General features: G+C 55.3%; 1 protein-coding gene across 4 annotated transcripts in view; it reads right to left on the bottom strand.

Moving 5' to 3' along the window:
* Positions 1-360: 360 nt before the first annotated feature.
* The window catches only part of PACSIN2 (protein kinase C and casein kinase substrate in neurons 2), a 95,453-nt gene continuing 70,738 nt past the window's right edge, over positions 361-25,075 (bottom strand). The window contains exons 4-13 of one of the 4 annotated variants that reach the window (XM_036250650.1): positions 19,593-19,749; positions 17,583-17,818; positions 15,132-15,287; positions 13,895-14,070; positions 11,385-11,505; positions 8,891-9,012; positions 6,549-6,671; positions 5,924-6,120; positions 1,684-1,754; positions 361-1,523 (exon numbers count right to left, since the gene is read on the bottom strand). In XM_036250650.1, the coding sequence (XP_036106543.1) occupies positions 1,413-1,523; positions 1,684-1,754; positions 5,924-6,120; positions 6,549-6,671; positions 8,891-9,012; positions 11,385-11,505; positions 13,895-14,070; positions 15,132-15,287; positions 17,583-17,818; positions 19,593-19,749 (1,470 nt within the window). In that variant the 3' untranslated portion in view covers positions 361-1,412. Of the gene's footprint in view, positions 1,755-5,923; positions 6,121-6,548; positions 6,672-8,890; positions 9,013-10,028; positions 10,035-11,384; positions 11,506-13,894; positions 14,071-15,131; positions 15,288-17,582; positions 17,819-19,592; positions 19,750-25,075 lie in introns of all 4 variants that reach the window. The other 3 variants (XM_036250651.1, XM_036250652.1, XM_036250653.1) reach the window with 3 other exon arrangements.

Raw genomic sequence — 25,075 nt, 5'->3', positions numbered from 1 at the left:
CTCACCGGGCTCCAAACTTGGTAAGTGGACAGACACACGCCCACCAGCGGGTGTGAGCATGAGGCACACCCATGGCACAGAGACAGTCGTGCTCACGAGATCAACTGTTTATTGATTCTTTTCCTAAAATACTATACATTTAAAGAAACTCCTAAACTGAAAAGACGATGATTTTTGGTAATCCGTAGCAAAGGAATGAGGGTTTTTGCTGTTAAATCTTCAAGATACACACACACATCTACTTTCCAAGCAAGACGCCGGGCTTGGAGCGCGGAGGAATGCATAGCTTGTGACGCAGCGGCCACTTCTCCATCGTGACTTACACAAAATAAAAGCTTTCCCGCCCCCCCGCCCCCCGTGATTACAGTGTCACTTCCTGCTGCAGCATGTCTGCTCCCTGATGACCAAGGACACTCAGAAGAGACCCTTGTGCGATGGGACGAGACCCAGCTTTCGTTGGCTCATGAGGAATACGGATGATGAAGTCTGCGACTGCCGGAGAGACCTGGTTACAGGTTCTGCTGTGGAGGGGACGAAGGCCAGTAGCAGGACCTGCAGCTGCCGGTGAGCACAGACTGCCCTCCCGCGGTGTCCCCTCCAGAGGCCCAGGGCTCATGTCCTGAGCCTGGAGGAGGCTCGCCAAGCCCACCGGCCAGGCCTGGGCCCGAATGCCATGGTCTTCAAGCAGTTTACAAATTAAATCCACTGTCAAGAGCCTTTCGAATCTCATGAAAACAGTAGACAAGCTCTTTAGATTCTCTGAGTATCAAACAGCATATACAGGACGAGACTGTCTCACAGAAAGTGCCCTGACCTACAGGCCTCTGCCTGAAGGGCTCGTCTTTCCAGCGGAACCTCCCACGTCACCACGGAATCGTTCACTTGCCAGAGCAGAGCTTTAAGCACGAAGACAGTGGAGTTTTTAAATATTGCAACTTTGGGGAGAACTACATCAGGTTATTTCCAACACCCACACATTCACTGTGGAGACCCCAGCACAGTGTGCCCCCTCCTGTGCTCGCCTCACACGCGTCTAACCGGGCCAGGCTGTCGCAGCAGCCCCAGGCCGTGGTAGCCGAGGGACAGCACATGGGACAGGTGTCACTGCCCAAGCAGGTGCACAGTGATCTGTGCCATAACTTAAGGGTGAATGAACGAATGACAGGTACACAACGAAGTACATGTACACAGCCTTTACATGAAACCTCAGGAAACGGCGGGGCAGTCTGTTCATCTGAGCTGCGGGTGATGAGCACATCAGAGACGTCAGCGGAACGAGAGTCACTGTGACCCCCACTGAGCAGAGGAGAGGCAGACAGACAAGGTCAAGAATACACAGATTCATGATAAGCCACACGCACACTGAGTGGGGGGGCAAGGGCGGGTGATGTCCGTTGTACTGCGTCTTCCTGCTAAGATCTCTCCATCTGCCTGTGGGAAGGCTGCCCAGTCCCAGGTGAAATGACCGGCTCATCTGTCTTCAAGAGACACCATGAAGCCAAGAACAATGGAACCATCATCTTCTGCAGGAAAAGGAGGAGATGCTTACACAGCCGGCTGGAGGCGCCAGAGTGCTGCCCAGGCTGACGGCTAACGGAGTTCCTGGGACCGCACCCCTCCGCCAGCCAGCCCTCTGGGCTGTCACTGGATCGCCTCGACGTAATTTGCTGGGTACAGGCCAACCTGTCCACTGTCCAAGCGTCCCTTGCACCAGCCCTGCTCGTCCTCGTCCTCGATCTTGGTCAGCTCGTCCCCTGCAAGACAGAGAGGGAGGTCTCAGTGAGCCGGCAGGCGACACACTGACCACCAAGTCAGCCACCCTCATGTCTCAGCCCCTCGCCGGCCACAGAGGGTCTCTGACTAGGGCAGGAGGGGCAGACATTCTCCTAGGGGCAAGGTGAGCTGGGCCTGCTTGCTCCTCTATCTACTACACTCACTGTAAGCTGCCTTCTCAGAGGCCTCGGAAATCTGGAGACGTCTCTCACTGTCACCCTGGCTGAGCAAGCGGCTCCCAAATGCCACAGTGGCTCCCAGAGGCTCCAGAGGCAAGGCCACAGGTCTTGTGCCTGAAGACCGCCTGAGGCCAGAGGACTCCCATCACAGGGCCACCATCCCCGGGGCCCGCCCGCTCGCTCGCTCTTCTGGGTCTCCTCCAGCACTTGTTGCCATGGTCTCGGACCTTCACTTTTTTTCCTTTTTAAATCACCAGAGGAAGTTTTTTCTATTGATTTTCAGAATGAAAGGGAGGGAGGGAGAGAAACATCCATGTGCGAGACACATATCGATTGATTGCCCCCTGCAGGCACCCTGACTGGGCCGGGGATCAAACCTATAACCCAGGTATGTGCCCTTGACTGGACTTGAACCTGCGACCCTTTGGTGCACGGGCTGGTGCTCTAACCACTGAGAATACCAGCCAGGGCTCAGGCCTCCATTTATTCTGGGTCCAGGTTTCAGGCTATGGGAGAGGCGGGCACCCGTCTTTCTATCCCCAGCACCCAGCGCAGGGCATGTCCTCCGACTTAAAAACAGCAGCCCCTGCTGACGCGGAGATGGAGCTGCTGGCCCAGCTCTGGAATCTCGCCATGGCTCTGTGCAGGTGGTGTGACTCATCTTCTGCTTGTTCAAACATGAGGGAGCCCTTCCTCAGGCCGGTCCCGGGGGCAGAGGAGATTCAGAGATGAGAGAGACAGAGAAGCTCTGGTCCCTCAAGGGGACAGGCCAAGGGACAAGGATCACAGGTGCGGTCAGGTCTGTGGTGGGAGAAGATCCAGGCCTGCCGTTCTTCTGTCCAAGGCAGACAGAGCAGCCCAGAGCCAGGGGCCGGGTGAGAAGCCGCCTGGCACCCTGGCTGTGAGCACCTGGCAGAGACAGTGCGACCCCCGCTCAGGGCGGGGCAGGGAGATCGTGGCCCCGGGTATGGGTTGTTCAGTTGGTGGCTTTGTATCTCTTGTGGGCATTTCGGCCCCTTCTCAGGCTGACTCGCCGTTTAGGCCTTGTCTACACCTCCCTGCCTGCTGGTTCACAGCAGCAATACTGATCAAGACGCTTGTGGGCGGTACCGCGGCTGCTGCGGTCAAGTCCGGGAGCCACTGTCACAGGCGAGCTGCCTGCCCCTGGTCCCGTGTCCCCCTGTGGACGGGGTGCTGCGAGGACGACGGTACAAGAAAGGACAGGGACAGTGCCAGGTGTGCCATTGCTCCACGCAGCATGGTCATCCCTCCTGGGGCTGGGCCGCTGATGGGCCCCGGCCACTCTGTCACACCGGGTGGTGTGCCTCTGACTTGGCAACGTCAGCGGGTGCCAAGTCAGGCGGGCAGGGGCTGCAGGGGGGCAGCACGGGGAGCGGGCCTGTGTCCTCCGTCCCTGGTTTCTCTCACCCTGCCCTGAAGACAGACCGAGACACCCGCACGGCGACGCTCGGCGTGTGCAGTGCACCGAGAGCCAGAGGCGGCGGGCACCAGAGCGCACCAGGCAGCCCGGAGCACCGCTGTGGGACTGATGTCACGGTGTGAAAGACAAGTCACAGGAAGCTGACAAAACTGACAAGGAAGCTTCCAAGCTGGAAATATGGGAGCTGGTGATTAGAAATTCTCGTCAATTTGCTTCTGCCAATTCACTCAGAGCAAAAGGAAACATTTTAAATACACGAAATTGCTGAATGAAGACTCCAATAGTAAGACTGAGAAATAATTACAAAGATAAACAAACAAATTAAGAAACAAGGTAGGGGAAACAACCCCAACCAAAGATGTCAGAAAACTGGACGAGATGTCTAAGGGCACACTCGAACTTCCACAGCCAGACAGCGGCACCTGAGGACCAAGCCTTGCGGGGTGTCGGGACAGCCAGGGGAAGGAGGCGGAGGGCTCCTCTTCCCAGGCCCCCCGAGGACATGTAGGAGCAGAGCCCGTCAGATACAGCCCTTCTGCACCCCTACAGCAAAGGGGGTCAGACGTAGGGGTCTGTCCCAGGTGTGGCCCTTGTTGGGGCGATGCTGGACCAGGCGGCTCTGTGAGGGGCACGCAGAAGGCCTTGGCCCCTTTCGGGCCCGCTGTGGCACCGGGCTGCTGGGCCTCCTTACACAGCCTCTAAGTCTTTTCAAACTGCAACCCGTCTTGGTGAACTGTTGCCAGCATTAAAAACAAAAAGAAGCCCTGGCCAGTTTGGCTCAGTGGTTAGAGCATCGGCCTGCGGACCAGACCTGGGTTCGGTTCCCGCGAAGGGCACGTACCTCGGTTACAGTTTGTCCCCGGCTGGAGTCGTGCTGGTGGCAACCAGTCAATGTGTCTCTCTCACATCAATGTTTCTCTCTCTCTCTCTTCCTCCAGCTCTAACTGAAGATAAATGCAAAAATGTCCTTGGGTGAGGATTTTAAAAAAAGGGAAAAGGAGACAGACACGGAGAGAAAACGTCTGCATGCATCTACCAGTTCCGTAAAACCGAGGTTCCAGCTCCTGGCAAGAGGTGTGTGGGTGGTGAATGGACACAGTGTGGCTGCAGGGAGACAGTTTGAAAGGCACTGCCTCAGCCCTGGCTGGTTTGCACAGTGGTTAGAGCGTTAGCCCGTGGACCAGTGAGTCCCGGGTTCAATTCCAGCCAAGGGCATGTACTTCAGTTGTGGTTCATTCCCCCGCCATGGTCAGGTTGTGAGGGAGGCAACCAGTCGATGTGTCCCTCTCCCCGTCTCTCCTTCTCTCTCTACTTGAAGATTTAAAAAAAGAGAGAAAGGCTCCGAGACGTCCTATGCTGGGGTCCAGGCAAGGCAGCTCTGCCAAGGGCTGCTCCGCCAGCAGGGGCCTCTGGAGAAGGGCTGTTCCCGAGTCCCTGCAGGCCGCAGCCCCCGGAGAGGTAGGGGAGCCTGGTGGTCCTGGCGATTAGCATCTCCTGCTCCAGGCCCTGCTGTGCCCAGGCCTCGTCAGCTGGGGCAACATCTTACGCAAAGGTGCAAAGGCATAAAGGCACCTCACAGTCTACGAAGCTCTGGCACTGAGCATCTGCTACTCCTTTCATAGTCCTCACTGGAGGATATGTTTCTACTGGTTTTCAAACAGAGTGGGAGGGAGGGAGGGAGGGAGGGAGGGAGAGAGGGGGAGAGAAGGCAGGGAGACAGAAACATCGATGTGAGACACACATCGACTGGTCGCCTCCCACATGACCCTGACCAGGGCTGGAGGTTGAACTGCAACAGAAGTATGTGCCCTTTTTTTTGTGTTTTGTTTTTTTTTTAATCCTCATCCGAGGACATTTTTCCATTTTTTGTACAGACAGAGTGGGAGGGAGAGAGAGGAAGAGAGAGAGAGGGAAACATCGATGTGAAAGGGACACATCGAGTGGTTGCCACCCGCACAAACAACCAGGGCCGGGGACAAACTGCAACCGAGGTACATGCCCTTAGCGGGAACCGAACCCGGGTCTCTCCGGACCGCAGGCGGACGCTCTAACCGCTGAGCCAAACCGGCCAGGGCCAGAAGTATGTGCCCTTGACAGGACTCAAACCCTTGACTCTGTGGTCCATAGGCCAATGCTTTAACCACTGAGAAAACTGGCCAGGGTGCATCTGCTACTTTTGAAGTTGGGTTGGGGGAACCCCACTCATGAAACTAGCAGGAATTTTAGCAGACTTTAAATAAAGCAAGCCTGCTCGGCCGGTGTGGCTCAGGGGTTGAGCGTAGACCCATGCACCGAGAAGTTGCTGGTTCGATTCCCGGTCAGGGCACGTGCCCAGGTTGTGGGCCAAACCCCCAGGGAGGCATGCAGGAGGTGGCCAATTGATGTTCTCTCTCATTGATGTTTCTATCTCTCTCTCTAAAATCAATAAAGAAAAAAGAATTTTTTCCCTAACAATAAGTAAATAAATAAATGGATCCAGCAAGCCTCCCACAGCGCTCGTCCAGATGCGGGGGGGAGGGGGGGCACCTACCAGCCTTGAAGCTCAGCTCGTCGTGCTCCTGTCCCTCGTAGTCGTAGAGGGCCCGGACCCGCACTTCCGTCCCCGAGGTGGCATCCTCATCGAACGGGTTGGAGTCCCCGTTGGCATCCGTGGAGGAGAACGGGTTGTTAGACTCATCGTCTGACCAGTCAGCAGGGTAGCTCTGCGTCTTCTCGTAGCTGCTCACACTGCAAGAAAGCGTGGAGCCGGGCCCTGAGCACGGAGCTGCCGAGGCGTGAGGCCCGGGCTGGCTGGGCCTCCTTCCGTGGGAACAGCCTCAGCCTCACGGCGTGGTCAGCTCCCTGGCGGGCCCACACCGGCTCCTGGCAGAGGCAGGACTGGCAGGCTCCAGCAGGCCACCCAGCTGGCCTGTCTTCCTGTGCAGAGGCCTTGACTACGGTTAATGGAGGACAGAGAAAAAGCAACCACAGATTGTTAATTGGTGCCCCCCTCCCTGAGAAATAAAAAAGCGAGACTGTCCACAGCTGGCAGCCGGGCCACCGCCTGCGGGCCTCATGCATTGCTTTGAGTGCCAAGGGACCGAGACCCTGGACAGAGAAAAGGAGAAAGACAGAGCGAGTGAGGTGGAACCAGAGGGAAACATCTGTTCACCAACTTTTTGGCCTTAATGTCCTCCTTCTCACTGACGGTGCTCCCCGTGTCGTCCTCATCCTCGAAGGGGTTGTAGCTGGACAGTGACTGCGCTGACCGTGTGGGGATGCTCGGGACACTAAGGTCGCTAGGGGAGAGAGAGAGCTTTCAGGGGACCCCAGCTTGGCAGCCCCTAGGCCCTGGGCGCTCCCAGCTGCAGGATCACAGGGCCAGGGGCTAAAGGCACAAATCAGATGGGAGGAATATGTTGTCTAAACAGAAAGTTTGTCCCGGCAAAACACTTGACAACACTCTGGCTGCTAAACACATTTAAAGTGACTAAGAAGAGATCTGATTTTCTCTCCTTGCGTCTGGACGCAGTCTGTCCCAAATGGGAGCCCTGGGGTGGAGCTCACGGAGAGTCTGCCGTTTCCCCACTACTGTGAGCTGGCAGACATCCTCGGGGCTCAGCCTGTGGGGCTCAGAGCCACGCTGATGAGGAGGCTCCCGGAGCTCTGCGGACCCCCCAGCACAGCGCACCCCTCCTGACTGCCAAAGGGCCCAGTGGCCTCTTCCCTGGTTCTTCTGGGCCTGGAGCTTCCAAAAGCAGCACCAGAGCCCGGGGCATAGCCCTGTCCAGGAAGAACACCTTTTGTGATCCAGAGAGCAAATCCATCTGCACGACTGTGTAAACTGCCCACTGTGTGCCAGGCCCAGGAGGACCAGAGAGAAATCAGACCCTAGCCTGGCCTGAGGGCTGACAGCCAGGGTGACGGGGCAGGGACTGCGGGTGCTAAGCACAGAGCAACTGTGAAGAAGTGACAGGTCCCGAGAGCCCAGCACCCCATGGGGAACTGCGTTGAGGGGCCTGAGCTAAGGCACAGGGCAGGGCTCCGGCGGCCAGCGCCACCTCGCGCCACTAAGTCCTGGCGCATGGAGCAGGCACTCAAGGTGCCGGATGGACGGCTCAGAGCTGGCGAGGGGAGGGGAAGAAATGCCTCAGATGTCACCGGAGTGACCCCACATAACTCAGACTTCAGGCCTGGTGCAGGGCACTGGACCCCAGCCTGCCCGCTGCCTACACCTGGGCCACCTGCCTGAGACCAGGCCCTCCGCCATCCTTGGCACCTTTCTCTAGCTGACATTCTGAGAGGGGCTGGTGCTGCAGCTGGATTTGTGCAGCAGCCCGGGCAGCCTAGGTGCGCCCCAATAGACGCTCCCTGGCATGGTCTCATTCTCCCCACCCTTCACCATCACACAGGTGCTGGCATGATCTCTGGGACAGTACTTACTGCTTCAGTCACTCAACCAAGCCCACCTGCCCCAATGGGGACAAAGCAGCTGAGAGATGACAGGCCACATGCGCCCAGGGCATCTGGGCGGGGGCTTCAGTGCCTGGGGCTCCAGAAAGAGCCCTGGAACCTGCACTGACCCTTCCTCGGGAGCCACGGTCACGACATGTCACAGCACGCGACGTGCTATCACTCTGCGCGGCGGCGGTGGCCTCGGCCCAGGCTGGGTGGCAGGCACAGCTCCCAGGGAGAGACAGCCACAGCTCCACAGAGGTGACAACACTTATCTGATGGGAACTCTGAGGTGGGGACAGGCCTTGACTACACCCTTTCCAGGAGGTTCTAATGACCTCAGTGCCACTTCTTCTATCCAAACAATGAGAAACAGCCCTGGCCAGTTTGGCTCAGCGGTTAGAGCGTCAGCCCACTGACCAGAGACCTGGGTTCAGTTCCCGCTAAGGGCACGTGCCTCGGTTGCAGTTTGTCCCTGGCCCTGGTTGGGGTCCTGTGGGTGGCAACCACTTGATGTTTCTCTCTCACATCGATGTTTCTATCTCTTCTTCCCTTTCTCCCTCCTGCTCTATCTGAAGATGCAAAAATGTCCTTGGGTGAGGATAAAAAAAAATGTTTAGAGAGAAATAACCAAGGCTCTCAACACAGAGGTGATTTCAGAAAGGGGACACCTGACAATGCTCTTTGCCCCCCCCCCCCCCCCCCAGGAACTGCGTACAGCTTGGGTGAAGCATAAACCTGCCAGGACACCAGAACTCGCCCAAGGGAACGCCAGTGACCTCCCCCGACGTCAGCTCCTCCCCTCACTCGGGGCCCAAAGCATACTCGTGGCAGAGGCTCCCTCTCTGAATCTTTCTGCAGCTCTAGTGCCAGTGGATGGACGCTTCTCCCCGGAGATGCCCTGGGGGCCCCAGCAGAACTCAGGTGCCCAGGGAGCATCTGGACAGAGGGCTGTGGGATCACTGCGAGGCCCCACTGGGGACTCTCCCGGGCATCCAAGCCGGGGTGAGGGTGGGGGTTCCTTGCATGCAGAGGGCCCAGGGGGGAGGCTGCCCGCACCCACCTGCTGGGCTTGTTCTGCAGGGCCTGGTCGCCCGTCTGGTTGATGCCTGTCAGAGTGACGCCATCAGTGGGCTTCTTCTTCTCTCTCCGGCTGAGAGTTCGATTCATGTCTGCAGACCACTCCTGGGCAACAGGTACCGAGGGTTAAAAACAGGGAACTTCACTGGTCTGAGGCATTGTCAGTCTAAAACACAGGGTGGGGCTTGGCCTTCCTAGCTAATGACCCTTTCCTGTCCATGCCCTAAACTGTCTGCTTCCCAGGGCTCGGGAGCTGGCTGCAGGGACCTGAGCACGCCTGCACTTGGGAAACAAAACCTCGGGGTGCAAACAACATCGGGGCTGGGTGGCCATGGCAGCCCCAAAGGGGCAGATGAGCTAACCGACCACCCAAGTCTCCAAGGAGTGGCGCCCTCCCCTGGTGCTCTCTGCTATTCCCTTTCAATCTAAGGAGCGAGGCGGGGCACTTACTAAGCAGAGAAGAGCCTCTCCCCAAGGCTCACTATTTCCCGGCACAGGAACGGGCTTTTATCCCGCGCCCTGCAAACACTGAGCAGGGAAAGGAGGGAGGGGCTAGTCATGGTTTCCCAGCAGCGCATGTGTGCGCTCGGTTCACGGTTAATAAACCCTCCCTCCCGAATGCGCCCATCGTCAGCCACCTTCAATGGAATCAGTACTTGGTGTGACTGAGTCCCCAGCTTGGCTCACATCAAGCTACAGAATCTCAAGGTCAGACGCCATCTTAGAAACGTCAAGCTTAACAATTTCTCAGGTGAGGAAACCGAGACCCAGAAAGACAAAGTTACTTATCCACACAGTCAGTGCAGACCAGGCCACCTATCTGTTTAGTGTGTCTCAGCTGAAATAAGACGCCTGAGAACTCAGCTGGAACTTGAGTCCCCACCCGACCTTGCAAATACACTCTGTCCCGACTGAGTGCCTTGCAGGGCGATGTGACCCACCCAGCCCGACTTGAAAGGCAGGCCAGCTGTCACCCAGGAAACAGGAATGAGAGTCCCCCCCCCCCCCATCCCGCACACGCTTCCAGCACCAGGCTGTGGACACCACCCCAGACCCACACGGGCAGGACAACACCGCAGGAGGTTTGGATTCAATAAGTTAGCCATAAAAGAGGGACTTACTTCATCCTCGAGGCATGGAAAACAAAACAAATACTTCCATTAGAGAAAGGTAAGCATGACCTGCTAGGAACCAGTGTGCCCCATGTGGGCGCTGGGGCCCCAGTCCGCCGGATCCACAGAGGCAGGGGCCACCATGGGCTCTTTTGTCCAGACACCCACCCAGTGAGACAGCCTGTCAAGTCGTCCTTCCCATTCTGTCGTCTGGATAATGACAGTGGCAGACAACCCTGAGATCGGGGGGGGGTAGGTGCGGTGAACCCCCAGCTGTGCACAAGACATGTCTTCACCCAGCTTCTTCATGGGAGGGAGGAGGGGGCTGGGCGCCTTCTCCTTTCTCCTCCAGGTCCACCTCCACTCAGAAGGGCCCCGGCCTGTTCTGTGCCGGTGCCTGTGGGAGGGGCACGGCAGCCCTAGGCTTCCTGTTGGGAAATGCCCTCACAATGGTGTGGGGGCGGGCTACTCGGCTGCAGGGACCCACACTGTCACCTGAAGCAGTTTTCTTGAGAAGCACCAGAAAACAGAGGCCCACACTGAGGACGGATGAAGCTGCTAGCCAAGATGGGGCCAAGCAAGCTGCTGTGCGGTCAGCCGGGGTCAAGCCCAGCATGGCCCAGGTCACTGACCCGACACCTGAGGAGAGAGCTGCTACATCATCGAATTTTACATGTGGGAAAGCTGAGCCACAGAGAGGGCGGATGATGCTCATCGTCCCACAGCTGGTGAGTGGTGAGGTGGGACCCAGCTGCTGTCAGGGGAGGCTCCGGGCCCAAGTCGGAGGCAGGGACCCGGGAGAGGCCCCACTCCACCACGAGGCAGAGAGAATCCCGCCCTCGGAGAACAGGGCGCAGGACTCGTGCCCCTGCCTTCTCTGCTACCACCGGGTGGGGCTCGGGGGGGCTGGCCCAGTGACCAATCCCAGGGCCGAGAGGGTCTGAGATTCCCAGCATTTTACACGTAAAGACATTGGAAGACTCGGACCAGGGAAAGGGGGAAATCAATCCTGAACCCCAATGTACTATCTGAAATAAGGAAAAGTGTAAGGGGAAGGAGAGGTGCACACGGAGCCCACACCCTTCTGGCCGGTGTCACGGGGGCCGCTCCTTCCTGCCAGACCCGGTGGGGAAGGGAAGGGGGTGGTGTCCTGCGTGTCCTGCTGCTCAGAAGGCCCTTCAGTAATGCCTGACGCCCAGGAAATGAAACACCAGCTACTTTCTAGTGCAGCTGGGGTTCACGGCTGCCTCACAAACAGGGCAAAGGCCCACGCAGAGTTGGAACGAGAAAGACCGTGTATACTTTGACCATCTGGGCTCAGGGCCCTGCCAGGCCGAGGGCGTCATGGGTGCAGCCTCCTCTTACCTCAAACTGCGGCCAGTTCATGGACATGCCCGGGCCGTGGTTGGCTCTGAACCACCTCAGGTCCTCCACCGCATCGGCAGCTTTGATGTTCTGCTCCAGTTCGCGGTAAATGTTTTTGTAGCTAAATTAGAGAGAGAAGCATGACTCTTCGGAAGGCAGGGATGGCCACCATTCGTCCTGGCCCAGCGCCTGGCCACAGCAGGCACCGAGGTCTGCAGCCACCCTACAGCTGACTTTACAGGAGATCAGGACACCCCACCCTGGCTTGGCTGGGTGGACATCTGGCCTCAATGTGCACAGATGACAAACAACCATGGTGTGGAAGCCACAGCTCTGGCTTCTAACAAGTCAGCTTTCAATCATGAGGTGGTGACTACTTGGCTTTGCTCTGTATCACATGATGCAAAAAGCACTGCATCTGGGCCACACAGGCCACCAATCTGGGTGGTCCCACTTAATCAGGTCCAGAACCAGTGTCAGGAAAGCTCCTCCTCATGCCTTCAGAGAGCTGGGAGGTTCACCCTCAGCCATGCAGAAGCAGCAGGTAAAGATGCCGCCTGGGCAGGAGCCCACTGCTGGGCAGCTCGCAGCGGCTCGCGTCTGGGAAGCTGGCCATGTAGACAGGAGTATGTATCACTGCGGCTCCTGGTATTTCCACTCCTGACCTGTATGGCTGGTAAGTCATTTACCCTCTCTGGGCCTCAGTTTCCTCCTTTGCAGAGTGGGCACAATGCCATCTGTTATGGGTTGAACTATGTCCTCCAAAAGATACATTGAGTCCTAACCCACAGCACCTCAGAGTGTCATCTTATTTGGACATAGGGTCATTAGAGGTAATCAAGTTAAAATGAGGTCACTAGGGTGGGCCCTAATCTATGGATATCTTTTTATAGAAAAGGGGAAATCTGCCTGGCCAGTGTGACTCATCTTGAGCATCGACCCATGCAGCAAGAGGCTGCCAGTTCGATTCCTGGTCAGGGCACAAGCCTGGGTTGTGGGCCAAATCCCCAGTGGGGGGCATGCAGGAGGCAGCCGATTAATGTTCTCTCTCATTGCTGTTTCTATTTCTCTCTCCCTCTCCCTTCCTCTCTCTCTAAAATCAATAAAGGGAAAAAAATTTAAAAAGTGGGGGGATCTGGACACAGACACAGAGACGGAAGACGACGTGAAGCCACATAGAGAGCAGATGGCCTGGGACTGAAGTGGCTCTACAGCCTCGGAAGGCCGGGACTGGCAGCACGGAGCTGGGAGAGGCTGGAAGCCCTGCCCCAGAGCTGTCCGAGGGAGCATGCCCTGCCGACACCTGGGTTTCAGACTTCTGGCCTCCAGACAGCGACAGAAGCAACTTCTGTTACGTAAGCACCCAGGGCGTGGTATTTTGTTACAGCAACCCCGAGATGCTACTACACCATCTCCTGCCAGGGCGGTTTGGAGGACTGAGGAAGGCCAGCATGCCAACAGGGACAAGCATGCACATACGGGAGCTATTCTGCACACAGAGGAGCTGACAGCCCAGCCCTGCCCCAGCCAGCTGTGTGGCCTCGGGCAAGTCACTAACTTCACCTAGCTGCAGCTTCCTCATCAATAAGATGGGGAACAATGCCACCTACTTTATAGACGATCATAAAGATTAATTAAATGGTGGCAGTGTAGCTGCGCAATAATTGCTATTTTCGTTTTTTTATACAGAAGGAGACAAAGGGAATGTCATTTCCTGCTAACAAGCCTTGACTAGTGAGTCGATTCTAAATGGCTCTGCTCTATGGATGACAGAGGTCTCTCTGTCCAGGGTTAACCCAGATCTCTGCCCTGAACAAAGGCATCATGGGACCACAGACAGGAAAGTGCAGAAGAAATATTCCAGCCTCCACATCACGGTGCAGACTGAGTCTCCAAGGGTCTGTGCTGCCCAGGCCTAGAACAACTGAGAAGCCAAGGACTGGGCTGGTCTGGATGGAAAGTACCTAGGAGAGGCCTCAAAGTCAGACCATCATGGGGGCAGGGCACGCCAGGCTGGAAATGCTGGACTTGCACCAGGCTGACCTCAAATTCATCAACTGTAGCTGGTCGCAGCTATAGCCCTCCCCCTGGCAGGCCCAGAGTTCTGTGCGCAGAGCGGGGGGCATGGCCCCTGATCGTGTGGCTGGTCGCAGCTATAGCCCTCCCCCTGGCAGGCCCAGAGTTCTGTGTGCAGAGCGGGGGGCATGGCCCCTGATCGTGTGGCTGGTCGCAGCTATAGCCCTCCCCCTGGCAGGCCCAGAGCTCTGTGCGCAGAGCGGAGGGCATGGCCCCTTATCGTGTGGCAGGAGGCCCAGCTCAGGCCAGGGACCCGCTGCTCTGCAGCTGCGGACAGGCTCAGCAGGGGGTTCTCCCGGGCAGTGAACTTGGCAACCATGAGAAGACCTGACCAACACTGCCGTCCCGAGTCTGGGGACCAGCAACTGCGCTTTGTTCAAAGCCACATCGCACTGCCTTCACTGTGATGCACTTCGTGCTTAAAGGACACTCACCTGGACACATTGGACAGGTCCAGGTGCTTCTGAACCTCCAGCAGAACCTCCCGGAAGAAGCGCAGGCGCTTCTCCTCAAACTGCTGGCACTGCTCGAACACCTGCTCCATGTTCTCCATGTACTGGGGCGTGCCCTGGTCCAGCTCCTTCAGGGACTTCTCATACTTCTCTTTGGTCTGCAAGAACATGCGACACCACGGGAGGTTCACTGGCTGAGAGTAAGTGAGCCAGGCTCTGCGCACTCGGGTCCTCATGGCCTGTGTCCCTTTCCCACACTTCTGAATGCAGCAGCATCTACACTCACTCCTCGGGTGACAACACTGTGCCAGCCACTCTGGGTGACTTTGTAAGGAATGAGCACAGTGAGGAGCACTTGATCTAGCTCCTCTGCACCCTCAAGTCCTTTGGCAGTGGCAGCCTCTCCCCTCCCTTAGAGCGGAGCAGACGGTGGGGCCAGAGGGCCGGGGGCCAGTGCACAGGCCTAGCCCCCCAGGCCCACTTCCTAGGAACTAGTAAATTACAAGATTCTGTCCAGTGTTTCAGTCCTGTGACTCAGACGTTCCAGGCAGAGTCCTGCCTACCTCTGAGGAGCCCTTCATAAACATCCCGACTGAGTTTCTCACTAATCCACTGCAGGAGGAGGCTCGGGGACCTCTCTTCACAATGGAAGACACGGAAGGCCCCGGATGCTACACTACCTGTTCACGTCTCTTCCTGACTGAGGACCCACCACCCGAGCTCCTGCAGCCTCTGCCCACACCTCTTTGGGGCTTCACCGCTGAGGCTGCCAGAACACTCCTCCTGCTCCAGCCCTGGGGCTCCCTGCGTCCCAGCGCACCGGCCTCCGCCTCCACAGGACCGCTCCCACCCCAGAGCCTCCCTTAGCACTGGCCGGCCCTCCACTCCTCTGCCTCCCCTTCCAGCGGCGCCCAGCCAGCAGCAGCTCCAGCTCCTCACTTTGCCTGACTTTTGAGGCCACTGGCAATGTGGTCCTCAAAACCCTCTGCACCTCCATACATCAGCTCCCCTCGCCCCGCGGACATTCACACCTCCCGGTCCCGCACAAGGTTCCTCCCGCCCTGCCTGCAGCAACGGAGCGCCCAGCACCCTGTCCCCAGCACAGGGCTCCCGAGGTGGGCACACGGGCTCTGGTGAGACCCTCCTGAGGGCAGGAACGTGTTACCCAGGCAGCGGCAAAGGCAGACGCACTCACCGCGAAGAGCCGTGCACGGTTTACCTTAAGAACGTCTTGCTTGCATTTTTCTACTTTGTCTTGCAATTTCTTCAGCTGTTCAGGGTTGAGGGATGGGTCCACTTTGCTGTTGCTTTCCCGTGATATCGCCAACTTCTCCTCTTTGCACGCCGCGTGGTAAGCTTTCTTTGCTGCTTCTACCTACAGGGGGAAGAAGTTCCTGAACGGGGAGATTCTGAAAGGTCAAAATCCTTGCCTGAGGCCACACAGACCGAGGGATGGGCGGGGAAGTGCTTGTGCTGAGGTGAGGAAAGAGCAGGCGCCCCGCTGTGTGCTCAGTGTAATTACAAGTGGTTGTAACAGAGGGAGGAGCAGGCGCCCCGCTGTGTGCTCAGTGTAATTACAAGTGGTTGTAACAGAGGGAAGAACAAGCACAACGCTGTGTGTAATTACAAGTGGTTGTAACAGAGGGAAGAGCAGGCACCACGCTGTGTGTAATTACAAGTAGTTGTAACGGAGGGAAGAGCAGGCACCACGCTGTGTGTAATTACAAGTGGTTGTAACGGAGGGAAGAGCAGGCGCCCCGCTGTGTGTAATTACAAGTAGTTGTAACGGAGGGAAGAGCAGGCACCACGCTGTGTGTAATTACAAGTAGTTGTAACGGAGGGAAGAGCAGGCACCACGCTGTGTGTAATTACAAGTGGTTGTAACAGAGGGAAGAGCAGGCACAACGCTGTGTGTAATTACAAGTAGTTGTAACAGAGGGAAGAGCAGGCACCACGCTGTGTGTAATTACAAGTAGTTGTAACGGAGGGAAGAACAGGCGCCAGGCTGTGTGTAATTACAAGTAGTTGTAACGGAGGGAAGAACAGGCGCCAGGCTGTGTGTAATTACAAGTGGTTGTAACGGAGGGAAGAACAGGCGCCAGGCTGTGTGTAATTACAAGTGGTTGTAACAGAGGGAGGAGCAGGCGCCCCGCTGTGTGTAATTACAAGTGGTTGTAACAGAGGGAAGAACAGGCGCCACGCTGTGTGTAATTACAAGTGGTTGTAACGGAGGGAAGAACAGGCGCCAGGCTGTGTGTAATTACAAGTGGTTGTAACGGAGGGAAGAACAGGCGCCAGGCTGTGTGTAATTACAAGTGGTTGTAACAGAGGGAGGAGCAGGCGCCCCGCTGTGTAATTACAAGTGGTTGTAACAGAGGGAGGAGCAGGCGCCCCGCTGTGTGCTCAGTGTAATTACAAGTGGTTATAACAGAGGACTTCATGCAACAGACATTGGCAACAGCCTGCTTTGTGCCAGGCGCTGTCCTCAGCACCAGACAAAGAACCTGGGCATTCATGGGGCTTCCGGTCTAGCTGGGGAGGCAACAAGAAACAGTTCAAGTTCAGGGTAAATTAGAAGGTGTTAAGTGCCAAGGAGGAAGAGAAAGCAAGGAAGAGAGATGGGAAGCTAGTGGTGGGGCCAGGCCAGTGGGGCTGCATGGAGAAAGTCACCCGCGATGACACGGAGCAAGAACCAAACGAGGGGTGACCATCTGAGGGAAGAGCGTGCCAGGCAGCGAGATCAGCAAATGCAAAGAAAGTTTCACGGAAGAAATCTACACGAGAGAGGTGTAATATTGGGAGGTGGGGGTCTTAGGCCACACTTTCCACAATTTTTAATGGCTATTTATTCATACACACACACCTATAGACACTGATGTGTGAGTAATTTATTTAGTGGGAACTTCCTCACTTAACCCAGTCACAGATTTCATTTTAGAGAGGAGAGAGGAGTCCGTAACCACGGCCTCATGAGGGGATAGTGTCATTACGAATGGGGCCAGGGACAAAAAGGAAGTGGCAAAGGCGGAGACCCAGAGGAAAAAAGGACAGACTGTTGTTCCGGCCAGAAGACGCAGGTCTGATGGGGTGATTCTGAGGAGGAGGGCAGTGCAACTCCTGAGCAAAGCCAGGGGACGGCACTTCCACCCCAGAGAAGGGGCTGCGGGGCTGCAGGTGGGTCCGGGCTGCTGAGGGCAGGGCAGGGGACAGGCGTGTGTCCGAAAGCCTACGCCGAGCCAGAACTGGACAAGACTCATGGCTTTGGTTGCTGCTTTCAGAAAAACAAAACTCATCAAGAGAAAGAAGAATTTTAAACTAATCCTTTCTACCAGCCAAAAGGGACTTTAAAATCTGTCTAGCAGACAGTTCTCAGGGCTGGGGGAAGCACTGTCAGAGGATAAGGTTGGGTTTTGAGCTCTATCACCAGCATGTGGTTCGATCCTGTTTCCTGACTGTAAGACAGGTCGATAAGGACTAAACTGAAGTCTGAAACTTGGGTAGATGTTTGCCACTGAGGGCTCTGGCCCGAGGCAGCCCCTTCTCTACTTCTGATGCTAGCAGCAGGCATTCCTGGGAGTGCAGGGAGCCGGGATGGGGCGACTCAGGGCCACAGATCCGGGCCAGGAGCACAGCCTGCAGGGGGCGGGGAAGGACCCGCAGGAGGGTGCACCTCTTTCAGCTTCTTGGCCCAGGGCTTCTGCGCCTTCCGAAAGCCGTCCTCAGCCTCTTTGGTCTCCTTAAAGCCGCCCATCATCTGCTTGTGGAAGGCCTCCTTCTGCCAGTTCTTGATCTTCTCGAAGTCCTCGTTCATCAGCGAGGCCTTCACCTCCAGGTGCAGCTCGCTCACCTTCTCCGCCTCAGACATGACGGCCATCCAGGCCTTCTCCACCGTCCCGTACTGAGGCCCTGCACAGGAGAGAAGCTGTGGTCACCTGTCCCCGCGGAGCGGACAGGCACGGTGGGGATTTCCCGCCAGCCTCTCCCAGCTGTCCTGTCGGGGTTTGGGGCCAGCAGCCTGGCTGTCTGGCCAGGAGGTTTCCTTTTGGTTGTTTCAGATACTTTTCTCTCAGTGGCTGTTCCTTTTTCAGTTCCTGGGATGATGAAAAGAATAAGGAACTGAAGCTGGATCAGCTCAGCCTTTCTTTTGTTAGGGAACTTGGGTGATTATACAAATTTCCTTTTCCAAAGTCACTGGGCTCTTTAAAGCTCAAATTTCTGCAGTTTTAATTTGTGTAAGGCTGCCGTAGGAGAGGGGCCTTCTAAAGTGAGCTGGCCTCTCCCAGGCCACGCCCTCTGGGGGTGCCGCTCAGCACCGTGGCCCCTCCAGGGAGAGGCGGCCCTCCGTGTCTACTCCCAGAAGAGCCCGGCTCAGACAGGAACTCGAGAGCTGCCTGCGGCAGGGAGGACTGGCCCCTCAGCAGAAGAGAAGCCCTTTCTTGGGGAGGAAAGAGCGCGGAGGCAGGAACTTGTCTGGCCAGATGGACATCTCTAGATAGTGGGGTGGGGGTCCTGAGTCACCTCTCTCACTGTTCTCAGGCAGGAAACTCACAATCGGCCTGTCATTTTGAGGGTGTGGGGTGGAGTGAGGTGAGGGAAGGAGGAAGAGGCAGAGCTGGGGATGAAAATGGAAGCCCAGGTCCTGTCTTCAAGGCACTCAGAGGACAATCACTGTTTGAGCTGGGTAGTGACACACTGGACGGGGGCAGGGGGGACAACCATGGAAGGTGAGCCCCTCTGAACCTCTAATCCCTCGTGTCTATGAGACCAGCAGCTCCCTGTCCTGCCTAGGTCTGCAACGTGGTGGCAGATCTACAGAGCTTTGTGACCCTCAAGCTCTGAATGGACAGAAGGGACTGTGCTGACAGTTGGACCCTGAGGCAGAAACAGATGACAACAGGTGCCATTACTGAGGGAGCTGGCCCGCCCCTGGCTGCTCCTCACCCACGCACAGTCGCCCCACTGGTCCAGACCCAGCTGAAACAGCCTGGGAGCCCTGCCTTCCGGAACCCCTGGCCCTCCAGGACCCCTGACCAGGGCCTAGCATCCCCTGGCTGGCGCCTTCGAGGACAGCGGTCATAGTAGAAGCACCTGCTCCAAAGCATAAACTCCTCCTGACCCACTGCCCCAGGGAATCCCATCATCAGTCAAGCGCCCCTCTACTGCTGGGAAGTGGGTTCTGAGCACAGCCCACATCCCCAGGGGTGTTCTGCCACTAAGCTCCTGAATCGTCTGCCTGGCTAGGGGGAGAGAGGGGCAAAGCCTGTCATTCCATTAACATTCAAAACTGAAGCCCTGCTGGATGTTACTACCTAGTCCCATCTGAATTGCTGCCTGGCCGAGCTCACACTCAGTGGCTCTCGGTGTCTGACCACGTGCTGAGCAGCCAGGCCTCTGATCTGACAGGAGCTCACTCGAGTTTGGGCCCTCAGGGAGCTGTTCTGCATTAAACCGGCAAGTGTGGCATCCGTGGGAAACTCAGACGCTGTCCCCAGAGCAGCCCTGCTGCAGGAAAGAAGAGGAAGTCTCCCAGCCTGTGCTGCCAGGACAGCACACTGCTACTCCCCCAAATGAGTCACAGCCCCGAACTTCGAGATGCCCTCCTGCCCACTTCTTTATGAGGGGAACTGGCACCGAGAGGTCACCGGTGTTTCTAGAGCTGTCTTGGACAGGGCCTCCCTACCCTTCTCCACGAGCTGCCTCCAGCGCCGGGCCCACTCCGTGAGCTGCTGCGCGTACGCCTTCTCGATGCGCGCCCGCTCGTGCAGGCAGTTCATGAGGTCGCTGCACAGGCGGTGGCCATCGTCGATCCGCTTCACGGTCCGCTTGTAGTTCCCGACCTAGGAGACAGAAGCACACTGGGAGGCTTGGGGCTCAGGGCAGTGGCCACCTGCCAGCCCCTCCCGGGAGAGGAATGGCCTGACCCCCTCTGCTGTACAAACAGCCTCCAAGCCAACCGGGCTCATCCCCTCTCCCACTTGAAAGGCCTTCACATCATTAGATGACAAGCTCCCGCTCCCACTTAACCAGCAGGAAGATGCAGAACAGCCATTCGAGCTTCTCAATATCCATGTGGCCAGTGTCCGTGCTCTGACCTGCAGGTCAGGGAGGGAGACAGACCAGCTCGGGGAGGGCTGCGATGGAGAGGAGCGAGAGGCTGAGGACACCGGGGGCATCTCACACAGGCTGAGTGGCCAGGGACAGCTTCCCAGAGAAAGTTATGTCTAACTACAGAGATTTAAACAATAATTTTTTAGTAACACAGTAAAATGATCTTACATTATAGACTCTTGGCTAAAGTCTTTTTTTTTTTTTTTTTTTAATCCTCACCGGAGGACATTTTTCCATTTTTTGTTCAGGTAGAGTGGGAGGGAGAGAGAGGAACAGAGAGAGAGAGAGAGAGAGAGAAACATCGATGCGAAAGGAGCACATCGAGTGGTTGCCACCCACACAACCCAACCAGGGCCGGGGACAAACTGCAACCGAGGTACATGCCCTTAGCGGGAACCGAACCCGGGTCTCTCAGGACCGCAGGCCGACGCTCTAACCGCTGAGCCAAACCGGCCAGGGCTTGGCTAAAGTCTTTGATCATCACAGGTATAAACGGGTTTTCAGTGCCTTCTGCTTTGATGTCATTACATGCTGAATTATCATGCCTCCTAATGACAGCAATCAACACTATTTCCCCTTACTGAGCACCCACTATGTGCCAAACAGTATGATACCTCCAAATACTGCCACCGCCCTAACAGGCAGGAATAACTGTCCCCACTTTATTTTTCATTTTTTTGTTAATCCTCACCCAAGGATTTTTAGATAGAGTGGTGGAAGGGACGGAGGGGGAGAGAGAGAGAGAGAAACATTGATGTGAGAGAGACACATTGATTGGTTGCCTCCCACACAACCCCAACAAGGGCTGGGGATCAAACCTGCAACCAAGGTACGTGCCCTTGACTGGGAATCGAATCCAAGACCTTCAGTCTGCCCGAGGGCTGACACTCTAACAGATAGGCTAAACCAACGAGCCAAACCCCAGGGCTACTGTCCCCATTTTAAAATGAGGAGACTGCCCTGGCCGGTTTGGCTCAGCGGTTGGAGTGTCAGCCTGCGGTCCAGAGAGACCCGGGTTCAGTTCCCGCTAAGGGCACGTACCTCGGTTGCAGTTTGTCCCCGGCCCTGATTAGTCGTGCAGGTGGCAGCCACTCGATGTGTCCCTTTCACATCAATGTTTCTCTCGCTCTTCCTCTCTCTCCCTCCCACTCTATCTGAACAAAAAATGGAAGGATGTCCTCGGGTGAGGATAAAAAAAATTAAAATAAAATAAAATGAGGAGACCAAGGCTTAGAGAAGTCCAAGTTTGCCAAGATCCCGCAGTTGCACATCTTTCTCTGCTTTGACCAGGACTAGATGAATTTTGATTCCTTTTTTTCACATATGAAAGGAGAGACTAGCTCATCTAAATGGTACATAATAAACAGATAATTGAGAAAATACTAGTGGCTAATTTGGAGTAATAATCAAGTGTTCAATGTTTCAGTCTTTGAGCCGCTGACTCGAAAGGACACCGCGTAGCTCATCCTGGACCCCAGAAATATGGTTCCCGGAGGAAACGGGACGGAAAAACCATCTAATTTTCAACTCTTCTCCATCTTCAAAAATCCTAGCCAACCTTTTCTGTTTCAGTGTTTCTAAGTCTCGCCTGGCTGATCACGCTCACACCCGCCCGCTGAGAGGGACCGGAAGCTCCTGCAGGACGGAGCCCCTCAGCCCACAGGAAAGAGTCCTCCCTGCCGGGCAGCCCTCGGAGACCAGCGCACTGCCTGTCAACCCTGATTTACGAACAGGGGAATGACCAGTTTCTCCTACCTGGAGCCTAGTTAACCAGGCCAACAGGGCTGGGGGAGTGTGGGAAGAGCCTGCAAAGGCACAGAAACATGGCCCTGCATGGAGCTGGGCTGTGGGGGAGGGGCTGAGACGTCGCTCCCAGGGGCTCCCAGGGGCTCCCAGGGTGCAGCAAGAAGCCCCGTTGGTCAGGTAAACTGGCAGCCTTCCCCCAAGGCTCGCTATGACTTTCAGTAGGCTTGCAGAAGTGTATGAACACCTGGCACCATTCCCTCCGCGGCTCCTCCAGCCGGGGCGGGGCGTGGCTGTCAGTCCTTAGTCAGGGAAGCAGGTGAGCAGCTCACCATCACACAGAGACTGAACTTGAACTTTCAACTCTCCCTCAGCCGCCCCTTCAGGAAGGCGAAAGCGAGCATTTCCCAACCAGTTGGAAGTCACAGCACATGCTCACTTCCCACTTAAAACAGGGCCTTGCTGTCATTTTATTATTATTACTTTTTAATCCTCACCCGAGGATATTTTTCTATTTATCTTCAGATAGAGTGGAAGGGAGAGAGAGGGAGAGAAAAGGGGAGAGAGAGAAATATCGACGTGAGAGGGACATACCGACTGATTGCCTCCCATAGGACCCCGACCAGGGCCAGGGAGGAACCGTAACCAAGGCACATGCCGTTGGCCAGAATCGAACCCGCAACTCATTGGTCTGCAGGCTGACGCTCTAACCGCTGAGTCAAACCGGCCAGGGCCTTGCTGTCAATTTAAATTACAGCAGCGTGAAAACTAACCAACCAAACACAAGTCAGTATGGCTGAGCCGGTGCACGTGTCCCTGACAGCCCCAGGCAGCCGCCAGCACGCTGGTTTCACCTCGCTGCTATCTGCACCATTCACGCAGGTAATCAACATCGAAACACGGCGGCCCTCCAGAAACCTGCCCACCTCTCTGACTGTCGAAACCCTTATAAAAAGATTCACAGAAAAGAAAAGGACGTTCCTTAATTTCTTAACAAGGTCCATGTTGGTACGCCATCAGCTTGTACAGGGCGGGACAAAGCAGGTCACAGTTGTGAGTGCTTGAAAAGGAGCTTATTCTTCTATTATTATTTAATTATGCGTTATTTTCCATAAGAACCATAAACTTACTTTGTCCCAACCATACTTAGATAACAGCTCTTGGGAATCTGAAAAGCAGCCAGGAGCACAGGCAGGATGTTTCCAGAAGCAGTGTCTTCGTTTCGATGCCGGCCCTGCTGGGCCCAGGGGAGAAGGGAGTGCTCAGGATAACAGGCTCGGAGACGCTCCAGCCACACCTGCCCTGCTGTCCTTTGCTCACTGAACAGGCTCCGTATGGGCTTGTGACAGACATCACTCAGTCCCACATAGGGACAGTCAGGTATCACTGTTTCTGTCTCCATAAGCCAAGCAAGGCTCCCCTGAGCAAGGCGCTGGTGGTCCTCCAAAAGCTGGGCCGCTGCCAGCTGTTGCCCTGAACTGAGATAAATCTGCACACGCTAACACGCACTCTGCCCAGCTCCACTCACTGAGCTCAGATGAACGTGCGCTGCGGACAACCCACGTCAAGGCACGGAATATTTCCCTGTCCCCACCAAGTCCCCTCGTGCCCCTGCCGTCAATCTCCTCCCACAGTCCCAGGCAACCACTAATCTGACTTTGGTCCCTTTTCCAAGCTGTCCAAGGTAAATGGAATGGCACAGTTGTAGAAACCTGGCTTTTGTGACTGGTTCTGTCATCTACCATAATTCTTGACTGATCCATACTGTTGCCTATGTTAGTAGGTCCCTTTTTATTGCTAAGTAGTGTTCTACTGTATGAACAGACCATCATTTGTTTCTTCTTCATCCTGTTGAAGGACATTTGGGCTGCTTTCAGTTTGGGACAATTATAAATAAAGAAGCCATGACCATTCACCTACAGGTCTTTGTGTGGACATGTCTTCGTTTCTTGGGTAAATACCTGGGAGTGGACTTGCTATATGGTAAGTGTACATCTAATCTTCTAAGAAATTACCTGTTAGCCAAAGTAGCTGTGCCATTTCCCCCCTATTTTCTTTTTTTAATTGAATTTATTGGGGGTGACACTGGTTAATAAAATTATATAGGTTTCAGGTAGCTCTGCCATTTTGCATTCCCATCAGCATTACATTCTCATGAGCAGTTGGTATTGTCAGGTTTTTAAACAAAAACCTTTTTAGTCATTGTTTAATATGCAGTAATAGCTCATTGTAATTTAGTTTGCATTTTCTTATGTATACTGAGCATCTTTTCTTTTTTTTTTTTTTTATCCTCACCCGAGGACATTCTTCCATTTTTTGTCCAGATAGAGCGGGAGGGAGAGAGAGGAAGAGGGAGAGAGAGAGAAACATCGATGTGAAGGGACACATCGAGTGGCTGCCACCCGCACGACCAACCAGGGCCGGGGACAAACTGCAACCGAGGTACGTGCCCTTAGCGGGAACTGAACCCGGGTCTCTCAGTACCACAGGCCGACGCTCCAACCGCTGCGCCAAACCGGCCAGGGCTGAGCATCTTTTCTTGTTTCTGTTTGACATCTGCCTTCTTTGGTAGTGTGGTCTCTTTTTAAAATCCAGGTATAATGACAACAGATTTTTAAAATGCAAGAAAATTTTCAACTATATGACAAGTTGATCATAAATTAAAATCAGGACATATATGATTAGCTATTTCTGCTTTATCAGTTTTGCAATTAAAAAGCTTCTCTCCTGCCCTGGCTAGGTGGCTCAGTTGGTTGGAGTGTTGTCCTGTACACCAAAAGGTTTTGGGTTCGATTTCTGGTCAGGGCACATACCTGGATTGTGTGTGGCTTCAACCCCAGGTTGGGGGGTATAAGGGAGGCAAATATACATCAATGTCTGCCCGTCTCTTTCTCTCTCTAAAATCAATTAAAAAATTCTCTCACTCTCGTCATCTCTCCTCAGGTGATCAAAAAAAAAGCTCTTACTTATCAAAACACTAGCTTGTTTTGAGATGGCCAAATGGTAGATAATGTAGGAATTGAAAATAAGCTTTCTTCTAAACCTATCATCACTTGATTCAGTCACAAAAAGCCCATTATTAAAACTAGAGCTGAAGTCATGGATGCCCCTAACTTCTTCTCTCCCCTCAGATACCAAGATACTGAAGATAGATGCTCAACCGCAGGTGCCTGGGTGCAGGCCAGTGCCTGTTCTCTCCCTCCGGGAGCTGCCTGGCCGAGGGAGGGGTGAAGGGTAGGGGAGGTATCCTACCCTTCAGCTAGGAGGCAACATCCAAGCTGAACGTTCAAGGCGCAGCAGGAGGCTGGCCAC

The sequence above is a fragment of the Molossus molossus genome, unplaced genomic scaffold, assembly GCF_014108415.1.
Source record: "Molossus molossus isolate mMolMol1 unplaced genomic scaffold, mMolMol1.p scaffold_m16_p_10, whole genome shotgun sequence".
Lineage (NCBI taxonomy): Eukaryota > Metazoa > Chordata > Mammalia > Chiroptera > Molossidae > Molossus > Molossus molossus.
The sequence above is the reverse complement of the archived record's forward strand: the minus strand, read 5'-3'. Positions and strand labels throughout refer to the sequence as shown.